Source organism: Euleptes europaea, chromosome 11 (genome assembly GCF_029931775.1).
Source record: "Euleptes europaea isolate rEulEur1 chromosome 11, rEulEur1.hap1, whole genome shotgun sequence".
Classification (NCBI taxonomy): domain Eukaryota; kingdom Metazoa; phylum Chordata; class Lepidosauria; order Squamata; family Sphaerodactylidae; genus Euleptes; species Euleptes europaea.
This window is the reverse complement of record NC_079322.1, coordinates 26,773,456-26,796,225: the sequence shown is the minus strand read 5'-3', so window position 1 is coordinate 26,796,225 and position 22,770 is coordinate 26,773,456. Positions and strand designations below refer to the sequence as shown.

Sequence of the window (22,770 nt, the reverse complement as noted above, 5' to 3'; positions counted from 1 at the left end):
ATGCTAATTAGAGTGAAGTAGACACTTAATGTGCATTGGTGCTTTTGTGTATCAATCTGCTTGTCAGCAGCCATGGGCCTGCCCCATGCGAATGCATAAATGATACTGACTTTCCTTTGTTTCTCTGGTGAGTAACTCTGCATCTTATTTGTGGGTTATTTCACCCAAGGGTCTCTGTTTAGCTAAATAAAGAACTGTTGCTTATTTTAACCTCCTCCTAGTTGTCTTCATTGGACTCTATAAGACAACCAGGGCACTTCAGTACCAGCTGGAGATCTACTGTTACAACTGATCTCCCGCTGAAAGAGATCCTTTCACCTGGAGAAAACTGCCACTTTGGCAATTGGACTCTATGGCACTGAAGTCCCTCCCCTCCCCAAATCCCGCCCTCCTCAGACTCCGCCCCAGAAACCTCCTGCCGGTGGCAAAGAGGGACCTGGCAACCCTATATCAAAGGTTCAAATGAAACTGGCGAACCTATAATTTGTTCTGCATCCCTTGCTAAATATTACAAAAAGAATTTTAGAGAGGAACTTAATAAAGGGCAGCTGCCCTCCCCCCTCAAGCATGTACCATATTTGTGAAGTCTTGTCTGAAACCAATTCACATGACAACAGGATGCCTGATACCTACTTAATAATTTACATGCTACCTATTGATCTGTGTTCAGTTGAGTATCTACATCTGCTATCAAATGTAGAATAAATTCCTGTGTGTATTTTATATTTATAAATACTCAAAAAGCTGTTTTGGCAATGGAAAGCAAGAAATGTGAGCCTGTGCATGCATCAGCTGTGTACACGAATACAGCTGAGATACTTTGAAAGATCCTCAAGCTCTTACTATGGCTTATCAGACAAGCTTTCCCTCAAACAGCTCTTTTCCCTGTGGTTCATTTTATGATTTTGTTCCCAGCGCTTCCTCCTCTGCATCCAGCTCCTCAGACGATGAGTCTCTGAACGAGGAAGAACTGTCCAAGCTAAAGGAACAGGTAGAGGAAAAGAAGAAACTGATATCTATCATGAGGAACAAACCCTGGCGGATGGCAAAGAAACTAAAAGTGCTTAGGTAAGGTCCCTCAGCGGTTTCCGCTTTCACAACTGAGAGAAAAAGAGAGCGAGCGTGCAACTTGCAGACTTCCATAAAAATTATGCTTTGTAACAACTATTGCCACTTTCAGGCTGCTGGTCTTGGGAAAGCAACCAGCAGAATTGCGCTGCGTGGTTTGGCTTAAACCATCAGAGCTTTGCAAGGCAGAAATCTGTTATCGCTGTTACTGGAAAGGAGATGATGAGCAAAATTCCCTTCAACCGATACCCAGACCTGGCTCGCTTTATTGCTTTAATTAAAGACAAGCCTAAAAGCCTGGCTTTCACAAACGTCAGCTGAAGCAAGCTCTCGGCTCTTCCTCGATTATTTATGTCTTTTGTTATAGGCCTGAATAATCAACAAAAGTCTTTCCCAATATTCTTCACACTTGCATGTATTAACGCTTGTGAGTAGTTAAAGGGGGAACATATTATATTGGTTGCTATCTACCAAGCCCCGTAGTGCAGAGTGGTAAGCTGCAGTGCTGCAGTCCAAGCTCTGCTCACGACCTGAGTTTGATCCCAACGGAAGTTGGTTTCAGGTAGCCGGCTCAAGGTTGACTCAGCCTTCCATCCTTTTGAGGTTGGTAAAATGAGGACCCAGCTTGCCGGGGGTAAAGGGAAGATGACTGGGGAAGGCACTGGCAAACGACCCCGTAAACAAAAAGTCTGCCTAGTAAACGTTGAGATGCGACGTCACCCGATGGGTCAGGAATGACCCGGTGCTTGCACTTTTACCTTTACTACCAAGCTCATCCAAGAGAATGATACAATGTTCCCTTTCCTCTAAGGCTACATCCTTAAGATTAGGATCCTTACATGGGAGTAAGTCCCACTGGATAAAACTGGACTTGTTTCTAAGTAAACATGTCCTGTCTCTGATGGAGGACATGATAAGGTCATTGAATCCATTCCATCGATATGCCCTTGGAGGAGAAATCCCAGATAAGAATTTATTTGCGTTGTACTGAACAAGTGACTGCAGATTACTGTATGATGAAACTAAGACCATGAAATTGAGTTAGTGTTGCTCAGAAGTCTCTCGGGACTGCAAGGTTCATATTTCATTTCTGAGCAGCACAATCATAAACATTAAAGCTTCTATATCAGTGTTTTTTTAAGAAAGTAAAACCACCTTTTAATTTTTAAATTAGGGAGGCTCAGGCTTTTGTAGAAAAGTTTGAAGGTGCCTTGGGAAAGGGAAAAGGACGAAAACTGTATGCATATAAAATGATGATGGCAAAGGTAAGCGTTGCAAGGGTTTCTAATAAAAGGGAGGAAGTTTGTGCTTTATTTTTTGATACTGGGAGTTAAAAGCCTGCATCTCTTAGGTTAAGCATGCAAATGCTGGGATTCAAGATAAAAAATTTCAGTACTATGGAAGCTACACATTTTCCCCACACTTCAATCTAGAATGACCAAATTTTACATGGAGCCTGGAGCTCTCCCAGAGGTCCAACTGATATCCACACTACATAGGGTTGCCAACCTCCAGGTACTAGCTGGAGATCTCCTGCTATTACAACTGATCTCCAGCCAACAGAGATCAGTTCACCTGGAGAAAATGGCTGCTTTGGCAATTGGACTCTAGGGACTCCCCTCCCTAAACATCGCCCTCCTCAGGCTCTGCCCCCAAAACCTCCCACCGGTGGCAAAGAGGGACCTGGCAACCCTAACACTACAGCAATCAAGTTCCCCATGAGGAAATGGCAGCTTAGGAGGGTGGACTCTATGGCATCACATCCCTGCTGAGCATCCTTCACTCCCCAAATTCCACCTTCTCCAGGTGCTGCTCCCAAATCTTTACCAGTTTCCTAAGCTGGAGTTGGCAGACTTCATTCAATCCAAAGCACTGAAATATGAATACTGGTAGGTTGCATCCCACATTGATGTTTTGCTCTCCATCCTCACTATATCTGTGCTTATTTATTTAGAAGTAACTCCCATTTTATTCTCCAGTTTTCCGCTTTCCAGAGTTTCCCTTGCTTTGCTCTGATCTGTCCGAGCAAGTTTGCATACATGAGGATCGGGTGCACGTGTTTTGAATATCACTCCCATATCAGTGCCATTTTATCGCCAGCACACCCTGGAAGTAGGGTTGCCAGGTCCCCCTTCACCACCGGCGGGAGGTTTTTGGGGCGGAGCCTGAAGAGGGTGGGGTTTGGGGAGGAGAGGGACTTCAATGCCATAGAGTCCAATTGCCAAAGCAGCCATTTTCTCCAGGTAGGGTTGCCAGGTCCCTCTTCACCACCGGTGGGAGGTTTTGGGGCGACAAAGTCTTGCACAATGTCCACAGTCTTGCAAAATTAGAAAACAAATTCCAAACCTGAGCACGGCAACCTGAGAAAGGCTGGCTCCAGGGCTTCAAAAGTTCAGCTTTTGCAGACAAATTTAAACTGTGAATCGCCTAGAGAGCTATGAAGCTCAGTAAGTGGGAGATACATTTGAAATAAGAATCTTATGTAATGCATAGATATCTCCATCTTTCAGATAACTGGGGGTGGAGAGGAAGACAATTATTCTTCAGCAGTTCGGGTCTGCAGCGCAGAGCAAGATTCCTTTATAAGGCTTTAGTTTTTCCTCACTTGCCTCCTTTTCTTCCCGATATCACTGTTATAAAGAAGAATGGGTGGGGAGGGGGAAATCCACTTGTCCTTTCACTCATAACTCAAGTGCTCGGAACGTCAACGTTTTAATTGAAATTCAATCCTTTGGGTTCAGGCTCCTCTTCAGGTTTCAAGCCGCTAGTAAATCATTTTAAGGATTCCAGAAGCCTTGGCACCCAGCCGCCTTAAGAGAAAAAATTTCCTACCACTGTTTTTCTTTCCAGAAATGGGTCAAATTTAAGAGAGACTTTGATAATTTTAAGACACAGTGCATACCCTGGGAAATGAAGATAAAAGAGGTGGAAAGTAAGTGAATGTTTCTGTCTATTGTTACAGATGTATCTAAAAAAAGAATTAAAACGATTTTAAACATTTCAACAGAATGAGCCTTCTCTCCGAACAGCCCCATGCTTACTAAACAAGCCTCTCACCTGCGCCCTGTTCCTGCTTTTAGAAATCTTCACTTGACAGTCTTACTCCCTTTATATTCCATGTGTGGAAGAGAAATGCTGCTATTTCCCATTCATTTATCTAGATACCAATGCTCACTTTTCTCCCCAGTGGAGACCCAATGCAATTTGCAACATCAGTCTGCCTTTCTCCACTTTATCCTAACAATCACTAGGGTTGCCAATCTCCAGGTACAAGCTGGAGATCTCCTGCTATTACAACTGATCTCCAGCTGATAGAGATCAGTTCACCTGGAGAAAACGGCCGCTTTGGCAATTGGACTCTATGGCATTGAAGTCCCTCCCCAAACCATGCCCTCCTCAGGCTCTGCCCCAAAAATGTCCCGCCAGTGGTAAAAAGGGACTTGGCAACCCTATTAATCATGCTGTGAGACAGGTTAGGCGGAAAGTGCCCACAATCACTCAGAGAGCTTCCATGGCAGAACAGGGACTCAAACCTGGATTTCCCAGATCCTGAGGTGGATTTCAGACAATCAATTTTTTCCCCTTCCATGGTATGGTGAATTTTGCAGCCACTTGACCCAACCTGAAGGCTTGTGGCATGGGATGTGCACAGAAATATTCTGTACACAAAGACTCCTCTTCAAATCACCATTGGGTTGCAATCAACTCTATTTTCATAGGCGATTGTGCAACCCCTCCAACACAGAAGGAAGCCTGTTCTCCCGAGGAGCTCCACGTGCACATCAGAACAACTGTGGACCTTTCAGTCTATCCCACTGCATAATAGAAACCCTGAAGATCAAATAACTTATCTGCATAGGAGTTATTTTGGAGAATGAAGAAAATCCAGTATGTCCAGTCCCAACGGTCCATCTATACTGGTGGATTCAGTTCCTGCTGATATGACCATCCTTGTCCTTCTGTTTGTAAGAGGACTTTGTCTTGTAACTCAAGTCTCAGCAGTAAAGCCTTACAGACTTACCCTCACTTGATTCATTGTGCAATGGACTCAGTTCGCATATTTAGGAGACGAGAATGAACACCAGACTCTAACAAAGTGTGTAAAGAAGGCCTGCCAGAGCATTTGTGATCATTTAGAGAAGAGAGCAAGAGAGCTCAAATACAAAGCTTCACATCCCTGCTGAATTAAATTCGCTCAGAGAGGGAATCTGCAGACCTTAAATGGGGTCTGCCATGGGGACTATCCTGGGAAATTTACTTTTGTGTCGGGCAATAGAACCAGTGTCATCAATTATATGTTAGTCAGTGTATCACTTATGCAACTGGTCCAGTCCTTCCAAGTATTACCTTATTTGGAAAGTGATCATTTACCTCTATTGGTACAAACTGCCTCCTTTTCGAGGAACATCAAATTAGCTAACCGATATGTGCCCCAACTTGAGTGTAATGGGAAACGAATTAGATGGTTAGGAAAAATAAACCAAGAATTTAAAAATCTTTTAAAAACAGAGGAATTCCAGAACCTTCCTCAACTCCCCACAGATTGTGAAACTAATCACGACCTCTTGGTTATATACAATGAGGTGATCTGCAGGCTAAAAACGGCTTTAAGCAGTTTGGATAAAAATAAAGCGTATAAAATTGGAGACACATATAGGTCCTCTAAACTCTGGTATGACACTGACTGTGTACAGGAAAAAAACTCCTTACTCAATGCTACCACAATTATAAATTCAGGGCCAGAAGAGGGCCAGAGGATATATCCTATACTCCTTAAACATAAAAGAAGGTACAAATTCCTAATAAAACAAAAAAAGGACACTTATACAAAAAAACATTGGGAGCTCCTTGTACAAGCTGTTAGAAACAAAGACTCTGCTACCTTTTGGAGACTTGCAGAGAGCTAAGACTCCCCTATGGAATTATATGTAGCTCCTGATAGATGGACATCTTTTTTTCAGGCTGGATAAAAATGTGCTACAATTTTAGTGCTACCTTAGATGATAACACAGCTCTAAATCTAGGAGACTCACCTGCAATAAGGATGCCTGTCTTGGACACCCTTTCCTACTCCCATGGCAACCGTCAAAGGAAGAGCAGCTGGGTATATGGGTTGAGGAGAAGGGACCGGTCAATGTAGAAAGAAGCCAACCATGCCTCAAGCAGTGAAAAAGATAAAGCTGGCACTGAGGAAGCTGCAAACTTGGGCTCAAGCCAAGTTGTGTTTGTTTAAATATGAAAGAGCAATGAAAAGTAATGTCTCGGAATAAAAATTGGGCTACATTTGTGAGCAGAAAGTTAAATAGTGCTATACTCTGTCAAGTTAAGTTTGAATTCAGTGACCTTTCTAATGGCATCCTTTCTTTGTTTAAGGTCACTTTGGTTCTTCTGTGGCTTCCTATTTCATATTTCTGCGGTGGATGTATGGGGTAAACCTTGTGCTGTTTGGCTTAATATTTGGACTAGTTATAATTCCAGAAGTACGTATGTAAACCATTGTCCTAGTTGCTTACTGGTTTGAACGCAGAGGGTATTACATTGCCTTTGTTTGTATCATATATGCAGTGTGACTAAAGCAGCACCGAGCGCACCAGTGTGTCAAAGAGGGGGCTAGCCTACAGCCTTTTCCCTATAACAGGTGTGTTTCCCACCTGCAAAGAGTGGAAAATCTCAGTGCTGCTCCTCAGCCATGAGAATGGAAGTCAGAGCACGGCCTTTGCTTCACAATGAATAATCCCAGGGTGGCTGGGATGGAAGTGTTTGCGGTGTTTGGGGAGGGGCTGTGGTTCAGTGGTAGAGCATCTGCTTGATATGAACTATCCGCTGCAAAACAAACCTAGACGTGTGCAATCCTTAAAAGAGAGCAGACAGTTTAATGCAGGAAGTTTGTTAGCTTCCCTTTCTACCAACACTGAATTTAGCAGTTATGGTGCTCTAAATAGGCCAAATATTAAATAACAGCCATTAAACAGGCGATTCTGTACTTAACAGCGTTGTAAAATCATTACTGCACTTTTGCATTTTGTTGTATGTGTGTGTGTGTTAAGTGCCGTCAAGTCGTTTGCAACTCATGGCGACCCTATGAATCAATGTCCTCCAGTGTTCTATCCTTAACAGCCTTACTCAGATCTTGCAAATTGAGGGTTGTGGCTTCCTTTATAGAGTCAATCCATCTCTTGTTGGGTCTTCCTCTTTTCCTGCTGCCCTCAACTTCCCCAAGCATGATTGTCTTTTCCAGTGACTCTTGTCTTCTCATAATATATCCGAAGTACGGCAGCCTCAGTTTAGTCATTTTAGCTTCTAGGGTCAGTTCAGGCTTGATTTGTTCTAAAACCCACTGGTTTGTTTTTTTGGCGGTCCAGGATATCCGTAACCCTCTCCTCCAACACCACATTTCAAAGGAATCTACTTTCTTCCAATCAGCTTTCTTCATTGTCCAGCTCTCACACCCATACATAGTAATAGGGAATACTATGGCATGAATTAACCTGATCTTGGTTGCCAGTGACACATCCTTACACTTAAGAATCTTTTCTAGCTTCTTCATGGCTGCCCTTCCCAGTCTCAATCTCCTTCTCATTTCTTGGCTGCAGTCTCCCTTTTGTTGTATACCATCCCCATAACCAACTTGTAAATCTGCTGTCTCTATCAAGTCTGGACAGCTGCTTGAATAACAAAACCATTCCCTGGTCATTGATGGAAATAATGAAGGGAAGGCTCATCAATTGGTGTTCACCACCTGAACGGACACAATACCAAATGATCACATTTGTATTGCAGCAGTTAAGTGACTATGTATTTGAAATACTTGAAATATTTTAAATAATTCACAGCTCAAACATTACAGATAGGGTTTTTGTATCACATGACATTACCAATTACAATACATTTATCCCAGATGCAATGAAGGAAGTGCTCAAGTTCATAAACATGCCCTCAAGAGCTGAGTGAATGATGCACTTGTGTGCACATGTCAGTCCTTTAAGCGAATGTATCTGTTGGCCATATCTTACATGCCAAAACAGACAGGCACTAGGACTTGATTGCTCTCTTTAAATATTTGAAAGGCTGTCACTTAGAGGAGGGCAGGAGTTGTTCCTGTTGGCGGCAGAGGATAAGACTTGCAATAGTGGGTATAAATTACTGGAGGAAAGGTACTGGCAAGAAAAAAAATTAGGATTTTTTTTTTTTTACAGTGAGAGTAGTTCAGCAGTGGAATTGTCTACCTATGGAGATGGTGAGCTCTCCCTCTCTGGCAGTCTTCAAGGAGCGGCTGGACAACACTTGTCAGGGATGCTCCAGGCTGATCCTGCATTGAGCAGGGGATTGGTCTAGATGGCCTGTATGCCCCCTTCCAACTCTGTGTTTCTATCCACTATAACAGAAGTACATATTGTATTACTGACAGCTCATCCATTGTAAACCATGGTTTGGATGCTAACCATTTTTCAATTGATGCAAGTGGGGGGAAAAAAGCTTCTCTGGACCCCTTAGAAGGCCAGGATGCATGGAACCTACATGGACAAAAAGCCATGTTGGATGGGAGAGAAAGTGAGGAGGGGAATTGGGCACGGTCATCCTCCCTCCTCTTGTTGTGTCAGCAGAAAAGCTGGCAGGATCCAACCTGTTATTTATTCTCAACATACCACAGGCTCACCAAAACTGTTTCTTTGCACAGTGTTGTCCGGTTACTCCCAACCTTTTTTCAAAGCCCCATTTTCTTGTGCTCTTTTGTGGCTATTGTCTATTGAGCCCTCCATCCTGAATCCTTGCACACACCAGAGAATTATTATTTCACAAACTCTGGGATTGCAATAAATACAAAGGCTATCTGTAGTCATGAACAAATGTCCCTGAGCCAAGTGTGATTTTTGTACTGGGACGAGTGCTACAGAGAGAGATAAACCTAATCCTTTTACTGCATTCAAGGGGGAAATAATCCACCACTGTTCACGACAACAATAACTCTGCCATCTGCCCCAAACAACTAGAATTCACATTGCTGCTGTGTGAAATGTGCTCTTTAACTATCTCCTCTTCAGAACTAATGGCTGGCATTAAAAGTTATACTTAAATGTATGGGTAATTAGGATTTTATTGTGCATTCTCTTTGTGCTAATATTAATCTCCAGGAAGTAGGGCTGGATCAAGGAAATGAGAGGGTCAGGTGCCTCAGGCAGCGGGCAGAGAGAGGGCGCAGGCAGGAGGTGGGGGAGGCTCAATTGCGCAGAAGAGATGGCTTGTTTTGCAGCGCAAGCTCACCCATTCCCCCGATTAGGCTGCTGCTAGGAGCTGGGTGAGGCAGAATTGCTCATAAATTATGGCTCATTTAGCAGCAGACACCTTACCCCAATTCGGCTTGGGGTCTCCCTCTCCCTCCACCTCCCAGCAGCAGCCTAATCAGGGAAATGGGGTGCACACACTGCAGAATGAGTAATGGGGCAATTGAGCCTCCCCCACCTCCTAGCAGCAGCCTGATCAGGGGAACGGGGCAAGTGCGCTGCGGAAGGAGTCATCTGTGCTGGACAACTGAGCCTTCCCCACCTCCTAGCAACAGCCTAATTGGGCAAACCGGCCATGCATGCTGCAGAATGAGCCATCTCTTCCATGCAGTTGCACCTCCCCCCCCCCTAAGGTAAAAGGTAAAGGTCCCCTGTGCAAGCACTGGGTCAATCTTGACCCATGGGGTGACATCACATCGCGATGTTTACTAGGAAGACTTTGTTTACGGGATGGGTTGCCAGTACCTTCCCCAATCATCTGGTTTTCCCCACCTCCTAGCAACAGCCCAATCAGGGAAAGGGGGTGCACGCTGCAGAATGAGCCATTTCCACTGGGCAATTGAGCCTCCTCCACCTCTTAGCAGCAGCGTAATCGGGGGAACGGGTCCACACACTGCAGAATGAGCCATCTCTTCCGGGCAACTGAGCCTGCCCCACCTCCTGTCACTGCCCCCTCTCTGCCCACCGACTGGGGCACCTGTCCCCCCGCCCCCCTAGATCCAGTCCTACTATAAAGGGAGAAAAACATAATGCAAACCTCTCAAAGAATAGAAAATACAGTTACTGCCATTATAATTCTCTGTTTCCTCTTCTGACATCTTCCAAAGGATTCCATATTCTTTGCAACTTTCCCTTGATCGTTTACCCTTCCTTAACTCAAATAGAACTTCTTTATTTGAACATGAGCCTCATACAAGGTGACTATCTTTATGGATGGAATATTAGATTTCTCTCACTTTGACTGTCAAAACCTTTCCCCAATGTCAGTTGAAAAACAATTCTTCAAACATTTATACATCCAAGTAAAGCTCTTACCATTTGCATAGTTTATGCCCACATAGTTTTAGCATTGTGAATGTTTTCAAGTTAAGCTTTAGGTTAGAAGAAATGTGTAAATTAATTCAGAAGACGAGACCTTCATAAAGTCTTAGGCCGTTTGTAAACCCTTTTCTTCAACCCAAATGTTAAGTGGAACAGCCAGCATCCAAATGCGGGCTAGGAACACTCCAGGGGTCTGTATTTTCAAATGTCTAGTCAGTAAAATATATATACGGCGACATCAACGCAGGTGTTCTACTCCGCCTTGACTTCCAAACCAAAGAAGCGTTTTTCCATGATGGTGTTCTCCAGTCATTCCCTTTATGGGGTTTCACCCACTCTTTTCTAAACCTCATTTACCGTGATCTTTACTGAAAGAACACAGTCCAAAGTTGTTGCTATGTGGATGGTAAGGTGCACATTTTCAAACCTCCCAGCCACACTGGCACGGCACCATTGTACCGCAGTCATCCCTGGATGGCCCAGGCTAGCCCGATCCCATCAGATCTCAGAAGCTAAGCAGGGTCAGCCCTGGTTAGTATTTGGATGGGAGACCACCAAGGAAGTCCAGGGTTGCTGTGCAGAGGAAGGCACTGGCAAAACACCTCTGCTAGTCTCTTGCCACGAAAACCCCAAAAGGGGTCGCCATAAGTCGCCTGCGACTTGACGGCACTTTACACACACACACACACACACACACATCCCTCATACCTCTCCTGCACAATTAGAAAGAATTTGCACCCATTTCAACAAACTGCAATTGCTGTAGAGAGTGATATCAATGTACAACCACCCACTGAAGTTGGCTAAAAGCCCTCCGGTGGTGCAGGGGAATGGTGAGGGGTTTGAGGAGATCGCGGAAGGAAGTACAGAGGATGCCCCTCTGCAGATGCTCTGCTGTTGCTGCAAATGCATCTGCATTCACAACAGTAACGACTGCAACAGTGCAGAATCGCTGCCACATGGACTCAGCCTTTGTCTGTGTGTAATTCAGAACAGAATTATGTACTTGGATTTTAAGCAAAAGCCAGTTAGTGGAACCGAGCTCTATTACTTGGATTTATGCTGGTTCCACTAAATGTCACAAAGTAATTAGCGTTGCACCCAGCAGCAGAAGATAACAGAAAGGGGATGATGATTTTTGCTCTTTCCCCTCCTCTGACTACAGACGTCAGGTTCCCCGCTCTCTGAGGAGCAGCATTTCAAGGAATGTTTTGGGGAGGTCAGGAAGTCCTGCTCCGTTGGCTGAACTCTCGTCCTTCAGCGGAAATGACTACAAGATCCAATCCAGTGAGCACAATCTTGAGTTCCTCAGATCTCTTTCATCAGGCTGGATGTTTAGTAGAGAAAAGGGGGGAGGGGAGAGAATATTTCAGGGCCTGGCGGAAAGGTTCTGAAATACCTCCCCCAGCCCCCAGTTTTTTTGCACTGGGCATCCAGTCTGATGAAGAGTTCAGGGAAACTTAAAAGCTTGACTCATTATTTTAGTTGGTCCCAATAAAAAAGATATTAATTCTGTGAGTTTTGTTTGTTTCTAAGTGGACCAATGGTGCAATCCTAAACAAGGCTAACCTTCTAACTCCATTAAAATCAAAATAGGCTTGGAAAGGCACAACTCTGTTTAGGATTGCTCCACAAAACAACTGGGATGGAGCCAACCATCTGTCCTCCAACATAAGTGATTCTTTCATTGGTTCAGGAGGGCTCCTTAGACTAGAAAGAAGCTCCAGACATCGCTCTGTCAAGCAGTAAGATCTACCCCACTACCTGCAGCTTGCTGTTTTAGTATTTTGATTCAACCTACTCATAGAATCAGACCCACGTATCACATTGTTTGAAACAAGGCACCTAACAAGAGGAAATGCAAAATGACTATGCTCTGTCATTGATTGGGGGGTGGGGGGTGGGAATCAATGGGAAAGTATTTGCAATGTTTTTCACATGTTATCATTTGGATTAATTTTGTACTAGATCTTAATGGGAACAACATATGGAAGCATCCCTAGAAAAACAGTACCCAGGGCTGAGCAACCAAGAGCTATGGATTTCTCTGTTCTCTGGGATTTTGAGGTAGGTGCCTTCAGATTTACATTTAGTCTTCTCATGAGACTTGGCAGAAACCTTTAGCACATAGCCTTTTATGATGGGGAGGGAAGGGCAGGCTAGCAAATGTCTTACCAATTGATTCCTCGTCAACATCTGAAGTCTTGCCAGAAGAAGTAAAGCTAATCTCTACTATCATTAATTCCACTGTGGTCCACAGGCCTCTGAGGACATGCAGAGTTCTTTCTAGCCTACACTCCTGCCCCATTTCAGGCCCCAAGCCAAGGGTCCAAAAAACCTTTCAAAAGCTTGATAGTACATCAGCCAATTCATCTGTCACTAGGCCTCTCTAAAGACATTGATATTTGTTTCATTAAAAGAGTCAGGAGTACTCAGTTTTAGGGGTTTATCTAAACAGCACAACCAAAGCATGACATGGGTAGAGTGAAAGGTCCAAAAGTCACAGTATTATCACTAAAAAGCTTTTAAATAATTTTAATACAAGGAAAAATAGAAATCATATGGCACTAGCAAGTAGAAAATTTCCCAAAATAAAGAGATCACAGACATTCCCCTCAAAAGTCTAATTAGAGAATTTGGCAGGACACGTTTCCTCAAAACATACTTACATTTCAGCATTTCTTAATGAAGCCATTGTTCAAAGTAGAGTCAAGTACCTGTTAATGAGAACAATGAGTTAGCAAGGATCACAGGACTTCACCCAAATCTTAGGCCAAGCATCCACCTCAGAAACTTCTAAAGAAACATTCCAAGGCTCGAGCCTGCCAAGAGAATCATAAGTAAAGGAAGGATTGGCTGGGAAGGCTGGTCCTGGGGAGGGGCCTTGGCTCAGTGGTAGAGCATCTTCTTGGCATGCAGAAGGTCCCAGCTTCAATCCCCAGCATCTCCAGTTAAAGGGACTAGGCAAGTAAAGGTAAAAGTAAAGGTCCCCTGTGCAAGCACCGGGTCATTCCTGACCCATGGAGTGACGTCACATCCCGACATTTTCTAGGCAGACTTTGTTTACGGGGTGGTTTGCCAGTGCCTTCCCCAGTCATCTTCCCTTTACCCCCAGCAAGCTGGGTACTCGTTTTACCGACCTCGGAAGGATGGAAGGCTGAGTCAACCTTGAGCCGGCTACCTGAAACCAACTTCTGTTGGGATCGAACTCAGGTTGTGAGCAGAGCTTGGACTGCAGAACTGCAGTTTACCACTCTGCACCACGGGGCTCTTACTAGGCAAGTCGGTGATGTGAAAGACCTCTGTCTGAGACCCTGAAGAGCCGCTGCTGGTCTGAGTAGACAGTACTGACTTTGATGGACCAAGGGTCTGATTCAGTATAAGGCAGCTTCATGTGTTCATGTGTCCTTAGCCAATAGGAGAAAGAGTTAAAGATACCAATCAGTGAATAGTATTCAGATCAGGTTTTTTAATAGGAGGCCACTTTAAATCATAAAAGCTGTGAAAGCTGGGTCATCACTTTGATGAGAAATCAAAGGGCGAAAATGCACGGTCGCTTTAGCCTCCTTTATTCCCTGTTTCAGCCAGGATTTGGCCAGGATCGAACGCAAGCGTTTCGCCAAACGTGCGTTCGATCCTGGCTAAATCCTGGCTGAAATAGGGAATAAAGAAGGCTAAAGCGACCCTGACCTGGATGGCCCAGGCTAGCCTGATCACGCCAGATCTCAGAAGCTAAGCAGGGTCGGCGCTGGTTAGTATTTGGATGGGAGACCACCAAGGAATACCAGGGTTGCTGTGCAGAGGAAGGCACTGGCAAACCACCTCTGACAGTCTCTTGCCATGAAAACCCCAAAAAGGGATCGCCATAAGTCGGCTGCGACGTGACTTTACACACACACACACAAAGCGACCATGCGTTTTCACCCACAGTCTCCTTACACTCCTGAAGTGGTCTGGCTAGAGCAGAACTCCTCCAGAGAACTTTAAAACTCGTACACTGGAAAGAGTAACTGTGTTTTAGTCTGCTGCAGCAAAAAGGAGCCAGATGGCACCTTAAATAGACTAGCTGATGTATTATGGTATAAATTTGGGGGGGGGGCTAGAGTCCAGTCCATCATCAGATGTCTGGGTTCAGGATTTTCTACCCAAAGAGGACATTAGTGGTATGATCAGAGTTATACCCTTCTAAGTCCCTTGAAGTCAATGAGCTCAGAAGGGCATTAACTCTGCTTGGGATGGCACTGTTAGGCTCCAAGCTTTCAACATGCTGTAATGGGGCCATTACAACGATACTTCAGATGCAGCTAGCTGCATTATCCATTATCCAGTCACATGCTGAGCCAGGCAGAAGCATCTCTTCTTTCATGGAGATTGTGCTCAGGCTCCACCAAATCCACATGGATTTGCAAAGTCCCTGGAGGCTAATTTCTGCCATATATGACTCAAGGAAGGCATCTGCTACTCCAGTGGACATTGCACTGACAGACAGCCACCATCTACACAGCCTACCAGCAAGCAGTGCGCTGAAAAACAGCTGCGGTACTTCCAACGCTGTGGAAAGATGCACTCTGCATGGGCTCCCCCTGCTGGTCACAATGACCCACTGGAGCTTTTCTGGTGAACACTTCCATCACCAAACCCAAGCGGACGACATCAGCAAACAACCTTGCTTGCATCATCATCCCAGCGCAGCCTCAAGGACAATTCTGCTATCGTCATCAAAGAAGCCAACCAAAGAGGTGCTGCAGTCATCATCATGACCAAATTGATCTACAGAGAAGAGGCTGACAGACAGCTCTCCCAACACCAGATTTGACAGGCACCTATTCTTAATGCCCACTGAGAAGTGCCGGAAAGTATTAACTAAACTAGCTACAGAAGTGGCCTCATATATAGGGTTGCCAGGTCCCTCTTCACAACCAGCGGGAGATTTTGGGGGTGGAGCCTGAAGAGGGCGGGGTTTGGGGAGGGGAGGGACTTCAATGCCATAGAGTCCAATTGCCAAAGCGGCCATTTTTCTCCAGGTGATCTGATCTCTATCGGCTGGATATCAGTTTAATTAGCAGGAGATCTCCTGCTACTACCTGGCAGTTGGCAACCCTACTCATATAGAAAGAGGGCCAAATTCTTTAGTTGTTTGAACCAAAGGAAAATCCAAAAACATGTAATACCATGTCTTAAGACCTGCCAAAATGGCTCAAAACAGCATGCAGGCTTTTCAAGTTCTTCAAAACACTTCATCAAGCAGAATGTGAAGGAGAGGCAGGCGAGGGGGAGGATTTCAGGCCATGATCTTTGTCTGCTCCATCCTGTAGCTCAGCACCCGCTATGCCTGATTCTCCAAACAAGACGGCTTCAACTTATCCCTTTTTTTAAATATCCAGCTTGATAAAGAGTTCTGGAGAACCTGAAAGTTGGCAGCATACTGTTTAGGGTCATTGTTTGTTGATCTTAAAGAGACAGCATTATATGTATTTTGGTTTTTGTGCTTATTTTGTATACTTTTGTGTTTAGCACAGAAATGTCATGAATTATACCCCCTCATCACAGCTTTTTAATCATTGTTCACAGTCCTATTTAATTCTACTGAGGTTTTCCTTCACACATCTGAAAGGAAGCACTGTATCCCATAAAAGTTTATGCTGTAATCTGTTAACCTTTAACATGCCCCGAAACTCCTTTTTCTTTTGCTGCAATTGGCTAACAGGGCTGGTGGTAGAAAGTGCCATCAGGTCACAGCTGACTTATGGCAACCCTGTGGTGGTTTCAAGGTAAGAGAACTACTCCGTTAGAATTTTGAGTAATTTAACATGTATAGTAGTTAAAATGTCACTTAGGCTAAAGTCCTGGTTCACACCTTTAAACCTATTGATAATTTCAAAACCTACTGATGAATTGTTATCAGACTTAAACAGGAGCCCAGCAGCACCTTACAGACTACAAAATTTATTCTAGCATAAGCTTTGGTGAGTCAGAGTTCATTTCACCCGAGGGGTTGGACATTCCTGTTGCGCTTTGCTACCACAGACTAACACGGCTACCCATCAGGAATTATCATCAAGCACCATTCCTAAGGTTCCACTTTTTTGTTTTTATTCGTACAATTAGCAGTCCATTTACACAAGGGAGGAACTTAAAACTTTATTGCAAGGTGTGAGACAAAAGACAATTTCGTATTCAAATGCCATAAACTGATTTTTGAGAAAGAAGAGGAGAGAAGTTTGGATAAAATAGAGTGAGCCAACTTCAGGGGACATTGAAACTTCTAATAAAGGATGTGGTCATGACAACCACTAAAACCAGTGGGGACCCTATTTGGGTGGCAAGGCAGCATATAAATGTTTTAAATTAAATAAGTTTCAGGGACAGAATTTTTAAAAGGGACTCAACATTCTGAAGAAATTTCTAAAGTCATAAAACTGACCAGTGAAGCCATCAAGGCCTGACTTAGAGGCAGAGGTTTAGGGCCTGGTTCAGAGCCTCAGCCCAACCCCCAGGTGGGGGCTGGAGTTCTCCTGGAATTATAACTGATCACCAGACTACAGATTTGGAGGGAAATTGCAGTTTTGGAGCACGGACCCAATTGCATCACATCACTGCTGAATTCCATCCTCCCCCTCCAAACTCCCCTTGGCTCCACCCTCAAATTTCCAGGCATTTCCCAACCCAGTTTGCAACCATACCTACCCCCTAAAAGCAGACTGTAACTTTGCATTAGAAGCATTACATTCCCATCTGTCTAACGGAAGGGAGCATAAGTCCAGAGCCCAAAATCACCTGAGTGCATACTGCAACTGATTCCATTGTCATTAGGCATGCTAGTTGCAGAACAGGGCTGTATTCTAGGCCAGTTCTTCAGTCAATATGCAGTACGATTGCTGTTTCTATGACGCTGGATTCATGCTGTTCAGATAAAAAATTTTATGGGGAGATCACATAGAACAAGCTAATAATGTAGCCAGCGTGATGTAGTGGTTAAGAGTGGTGGAGTCTAATCTGGTGAACCGAGTTTGTTCCTCCACTCCTACATGATGCCTGCTAGGTGACCTTGGGCTAGTCACAGTTAGGGGTGTGCATTCTGCTAAAGCTGAACCGGGGAAAAAATCCCTCAAAAAATACCTTTTCTGTATTTTTTGGAGGGGTTTTACAAAAAAAAATATGGTGGCAATGAAAGGGGGCCAAAAAAGCGATCGCAAATAATACTGTTGTTTTTTTTTTTGCATTATTCAGGCCTGCTGTGGCCCCGCCATTTTTTTCCCAAGCGAGCCCCATCTTCAGTTCCTTCACCACTGCAGCTGAATTCCACATGGAGTTCAGCTGCAGTGGGGACACAGAACTAAAGACTGGGCTCACTATGAGCCCAGCTTCAGCTCTGTGTCGTATTTTTTAGGTACAGGTTTATTAACCTGAAATTTTCATTTATCCGGGAAAAGTATTCGGCTTTTTCGGATCTTTCAAAAAAAATTGGGTCTATTAAACCGGAACCTGAAAAATACCCCAAAAATACCCCAAAATTGGTGCACACCCCTAGTCACAGTTCTCTCAGAACTCTCTCAGCCCCACCTATCTCACAAGGTGTCTGTTGTGTGGAGTGGAAAGGAAAATGATTGTAAACTGCTTTGAGACTCCTTAAAAGTAGAGAAAAAGCATGGTATAAAAACCAACTCGTCTTCATGCCATCACCACACCTTCCTGGAATCCATCCACTTATTTTTGGTCCAGGAAGTGGCACCATGAATTGCTTTTCTCACATAGTTTCCCTGTTTCAGATAATGGCACCTTTCAGATTACTGTTCTAAACCGGATGTTAGCCACTGTTGGCCTGATTCCAAGTAAAGCGATATAGGGACGGGCATTTCATACAGCTCATTTCAACCCATCTATGAACCATCCCTAAAGTGCTCTGAAGTGCTCTGGCCATTTCAAACAGTGCTGTGCTTCCCTACAACCACCACCACCTTTTTCAAGGCATGTACTTTTTCGGCTTTTAAAAAACTTTATCAGATTAGTGATATAGCGTTAGAGTGCTAGACTACCATAGCAGTCCAATACATCTGAATGCTGATGATACAGCAATTCAGAGTTATAGAATTGCTATATCACTAGCATTCAGATGCATTGGATTGTTATGGTGGTCTAGCGCTATAGCGCTATATCACTAATCTTAGAGTGTTTTTTAAAGAGCCAAAAATGAAAGTGCTGTGAAAAAAGACGGGGTGGGGTGGGGAGGAGTGCAGTCCTTTCGGAAGTGCTCCAGACATTTTAAACGGCAGACTGCAGCAATTCAGAAGCTCAAAGAAGAACTGAAAACAGAAGAAAGAAGTTTCCATTAAAAAAAAAAACAGCTGAGCCCTGTGATGCCAATGGGACAACAGCAGTTTTGTCTAAAAGGGTTTTTAAAAATCTGTTAGCAGCCAGGAGCCAAAATGGTTGTGTCTGAAATGACACCAAAAAATCTGTTAGCAACCAGCTGCTCAAACGGATTATAAGGGCAGTTTGAAAGGGGCCACTGGCTTTTATTTTGCAATAAATTTCTACTGATGGTGGGAGTTCCTCATCCGCCTCCTACTACTGCAGCTCAAAATGCTTCACCCTAAATGCTGCTTCTGAGGGACCGTGCCCACCCCCCGGAACAGCATGGTGTAGGAAGGCAGAAAAACTTCCAAGGGATTCAACCCATTGCCAGCACAGCACCTCCACTGCATGGGAATAGCACCTATACCACTCAGATAACAGGCAGGGATGGTACACCACATCACTCAATTCGTCATCACTACAGAACTTGCAACCATGTACATAAAATGAAGGGGGGGGGAAGCATTGTTTCCCAATAGATTATGAAAGCCTGCAGCTTGTTCACATTCAGGTCATCACTTATAGAATCACAGAATCATAGAGTTGGAAGGGACCACCAGGGTCATCTAGTCCAACCCCCTGCACAATGTACGACATTCACAACTACCTCCCCCCACACACACACCCAGTGACCAGAAGATGGCCAAGATGCCTTCCCTCTCATCATCTGCCTGAGGTCACAGAATCAGCATTGCTGACAAATGGCCAGCTAACCTCTTCTTAAAAATCTCCAGGGAAGGAGAGCTTACCACCTCCCAAGGAAGCCTGCTCCACTGAGGAACTGCTCTAACTGTTAGAAAATTCTTCCTAATATCAAGACGGAAACTGTTTTGATTTAATTTTAACCCGTTGGTTCTGGTCCGACTTCCTGGGGCAACAGAAAACAACTCGGCACCATCCTCTCTAGGTCGGCCTTTCAAGTACTTGAAGATGGTTATCATATCCCCTCTCAGTCTTCTCCTCTTCAGGCTAAAGTTGCAGATTGGGGGTGCAGATATCCTGGGCTGAGCAAATGTCTGTGAACTGGTCCTCACGCAGACCTAATGTTTTCAGTAGAATCAATTCATAAATTCAGCTGGAAGTTATTCACTGTTGTGGGATAACGTGACATAGATGTGTGCGAAGCAGTCCTGAGAATCCTGCATCATACATCATAAATATAAGTAGACTCCATTACTTAAACATCAGTCTTTTCCTTTGAGGTGTTCTGTGAGCTGCTGTGTCACAGAGCATCTCTGCTCGCAAGCGCGCTGAAGCTTAGTGAAATATGCATCACAAGCATGCTCGGAAAGGATAGGATTAAATTTAAAAAATGGAAATAGATGACGAACAATTGCCAATGCAGAACCCAGCAGACCCTGCTTTAGAAAATGCATAGGTGAGAGGGACAGAATTAAAACGAAGGCACACACCCATGGATGGGTTACATAACATAGGATAGCGGTAGAAAATAATTGGCTAAATTTGGGATGAGGACACCATTTCTGACAGAGTGTTCTGGAGACTATACTTTTTTTTTTAACCAGAGATATATGTAAGTGCCCTAAGAGACACCCAAGCTGAAAATTATCTCGCTAGCAAACTACAAAAGAGAGCTCCTTCGCGTTTGACTTTCTGTAATGCTTTCTGCCTCTGGCTGTCCCTGCCACACACAATAGCTCCTGACCCAGAATCTAAAGGGCTGCATTGCTGGCTGCCTTGTTTGCCACTATTCGCACTGCTTCAGTCTCAGCAGCAATTTTGCTATGCTGGGGAAGGACCAAGATCCTTTTGTATCTGTGGCATTATCCAGCAAGAGTAGGGGAGCTAACACTGCCTGTTAGAAATGCTGAAATGACGACACGCTTGGAGCAATGATCGACAACGAATTACATTATTGAAAGGAGATAGTGGAGGATAGTTACACTCTCTTCCTATATTACTTGTAGAGGCGGCACACTCATAGAATCACAGAGCTGGAAAGGGCCTTACAGGCCGTCTAGTCTAACCCCCTGCTTAATGCAGGATCAGCCTAGAGCATCCCTTACAAGTGCTTGTCCAGCCTCTGCTTAAAGACTGCCAGTCAGGGGGAGCTCACCACCTCCCTAGGTAGCTGATTCCACTGCCGAACAACTCTTACTGTAAAAAAAATAAAATCCTAATATCCAGTCGATACCTTTTTTCCTGCAATTTAAACCCATTATTGCGAGTCCTATCCTCTGCTGCCAACAGGAACAGTTCCTGCCTTATGTCTTAAGATTTAAACATGAATCTCTCTGGAAGATGTAATCTCTGGATCTCCTCCAAGAATTCTGCCCAACAGTATAATTTAATGGAAACAGAAACTTGCAGCCCCTGCCCAGGGGTGGGTGGGTACTTTTCCTCATTCATCATCATAAAAAATCAGAGGTTGATCTGTTATTCACTAAAGACATTAACTTAGCTATAGTTGCATATTCTGCAACCTTATTTGTCCATTCAGTTACATCTGAGTAATCTTCTGCTTTCCACTTTCTCCATTACTCCACTCTTGCTGATATGTGTAATTGTACTTCTCTATTATGGTTTATAATTATCTAATGGTTTTAATATTTTGTGACCTTTCGGTACATTTTCAAAACAGCTTAACACGTAGAACAATAAATCTGAGTGGCTTTAATTGAGCTTGGCTCCGGTTCTCCCTCTTTATAGGGCTACATTAAGTATTCTGCTGTTTTCTACGGCTACTACAATAATCAAAGGACCATCGGATGGCTAAAGTACAGATTGCCAATGGCATATTTCATGGTTGGTGTCGTAGGTGTATATGGATACAGCTTGATGGTTGTAATAAGATCGTAAGTTCTGCTGTTTCTTCAGTTTAGCTTTTTTGGTCAGATTCAAATTGATGCTGCTTTGTGCATTGTTCCCTTGCAACTGTTATTATTATTATTTTAAAGATAGATGTGAGCTGTTATAAGTTTCAATGCAGTTTCCATCTTACTAAAGATCATTACATCAAGTGAGAAGTGAATCCCTTTTAGGCAAAGAACAGAACAGATCGGTATAATGGCCTCTACTATCTGAAGGCAGTTTCCAAATCACATAACGGTGGAGAATTAAGCTTAAGAAGTTATTTGTGTCTATGCAGAAACCGATCTATAGATAGGGTTCCTCTTTGCCACCGGCAGGATGTTTTTGGGGTGGAGCCTGAGGAGGGCGGGGTTTGGGGAGGGGAGGGACTTCAATGCCATAGAGCCCAATTGCCAAAGTGGCCATTTTCTCTAGGTTAACAGACCACTATCGGCTGGAGAACAGTTGTTATAGCAGGAGATCTCCTGCTAGTACTTGGAGGTTGGCAACCCTTTGGTGGCTCTTTTTTTTTTAGGAATTACAATTAGGAAAATTTAATATCAGCCTATCTATGTGGATACCAAAAAAAGGGGGCCACCACCAATGTTTCTGATGCAAGTTATGAAATGGGGCTTGTGATTCAGACAAGCAGCTACTGAAAAGCAAAATATCTGGCCCCAAACACTGTGAACTGGTCCTCAATCTCAGAGCCACTGTATGTAGGACGGAACCATAAAGGCAAAGGTGATATCCCTACCTTTACATTTTCCTAATACGGGTGTGAAGGTCAGGGGCATTTGCATGGGAGAACTGGTAAGCAGGAGAGGTGCTTAACCCTTTCCTTACCCATTGGCTGGGCCCCACAGCTCCTTCCCCCAGCAGTTTTTCCCCCTTTTAGCTTCTCCTTCAGCAGGCTAGAAGACTGGAAATATACCTCCGGGGGCGAGGGGAAAGAAGCCTTGCAGAAAATTGGCAAGCAATAGAGGATTATGCAGCACCTCAACGACCCATCAACACCCCCCTTCGCAAATGCCATTGAACCCCATAGGTTTTGCCAAGGTACCATCTAATTCCATCCTCTGAAACAGGATGTTCAGGTGTAGAAAAGGGGAACCAGGGGCATCTTCCCCATAGTAAGATGCAAGTTCCCAGTACAAATCCCTCCATCTCACTGCACTGCACGTGTTGTACTTTGTACATTAGACTTGGAATA

At 44.1% G+C, this 22,770-nt stretch overlaps 1 protein-coding gene across 1 annotated transcript in view; it reads left to right on the top strand.

The window, feature by feature from the left end:
* TMC2 (transmembrane channel like 2) overlaps nt 1-22,770 on the top strand; it is a 55,241-nt gene that overhangs the window by 5,241 nt on the left and 27,230 nt on the right. Inside the window, exons 4-9 of the mRNA XM_056857059.1 lie at nt 916-1,068; nt 2,243-2,333; nt 3,919-4,000; nt 6,442-6,548; nt 12,360-12,458; nt 21,417-21,562. Coding sequence (XP_056713037.1) covers nt 916-1,068; nt 2,243-2,333; nt 3,919-4,000; nt 6,442-6,548; nt 12,360-12,458; nt 21,417-21,562 — 678 coding nt within the window. The remainder of the gene's footprint in view (nt 1-915; nt 1,069-2,242; nt 2,334-3,918; nt 4,001-6,441; nt 6,549-12,359; nt 12,459-21,416; nt 21,563-22,770) is intronic.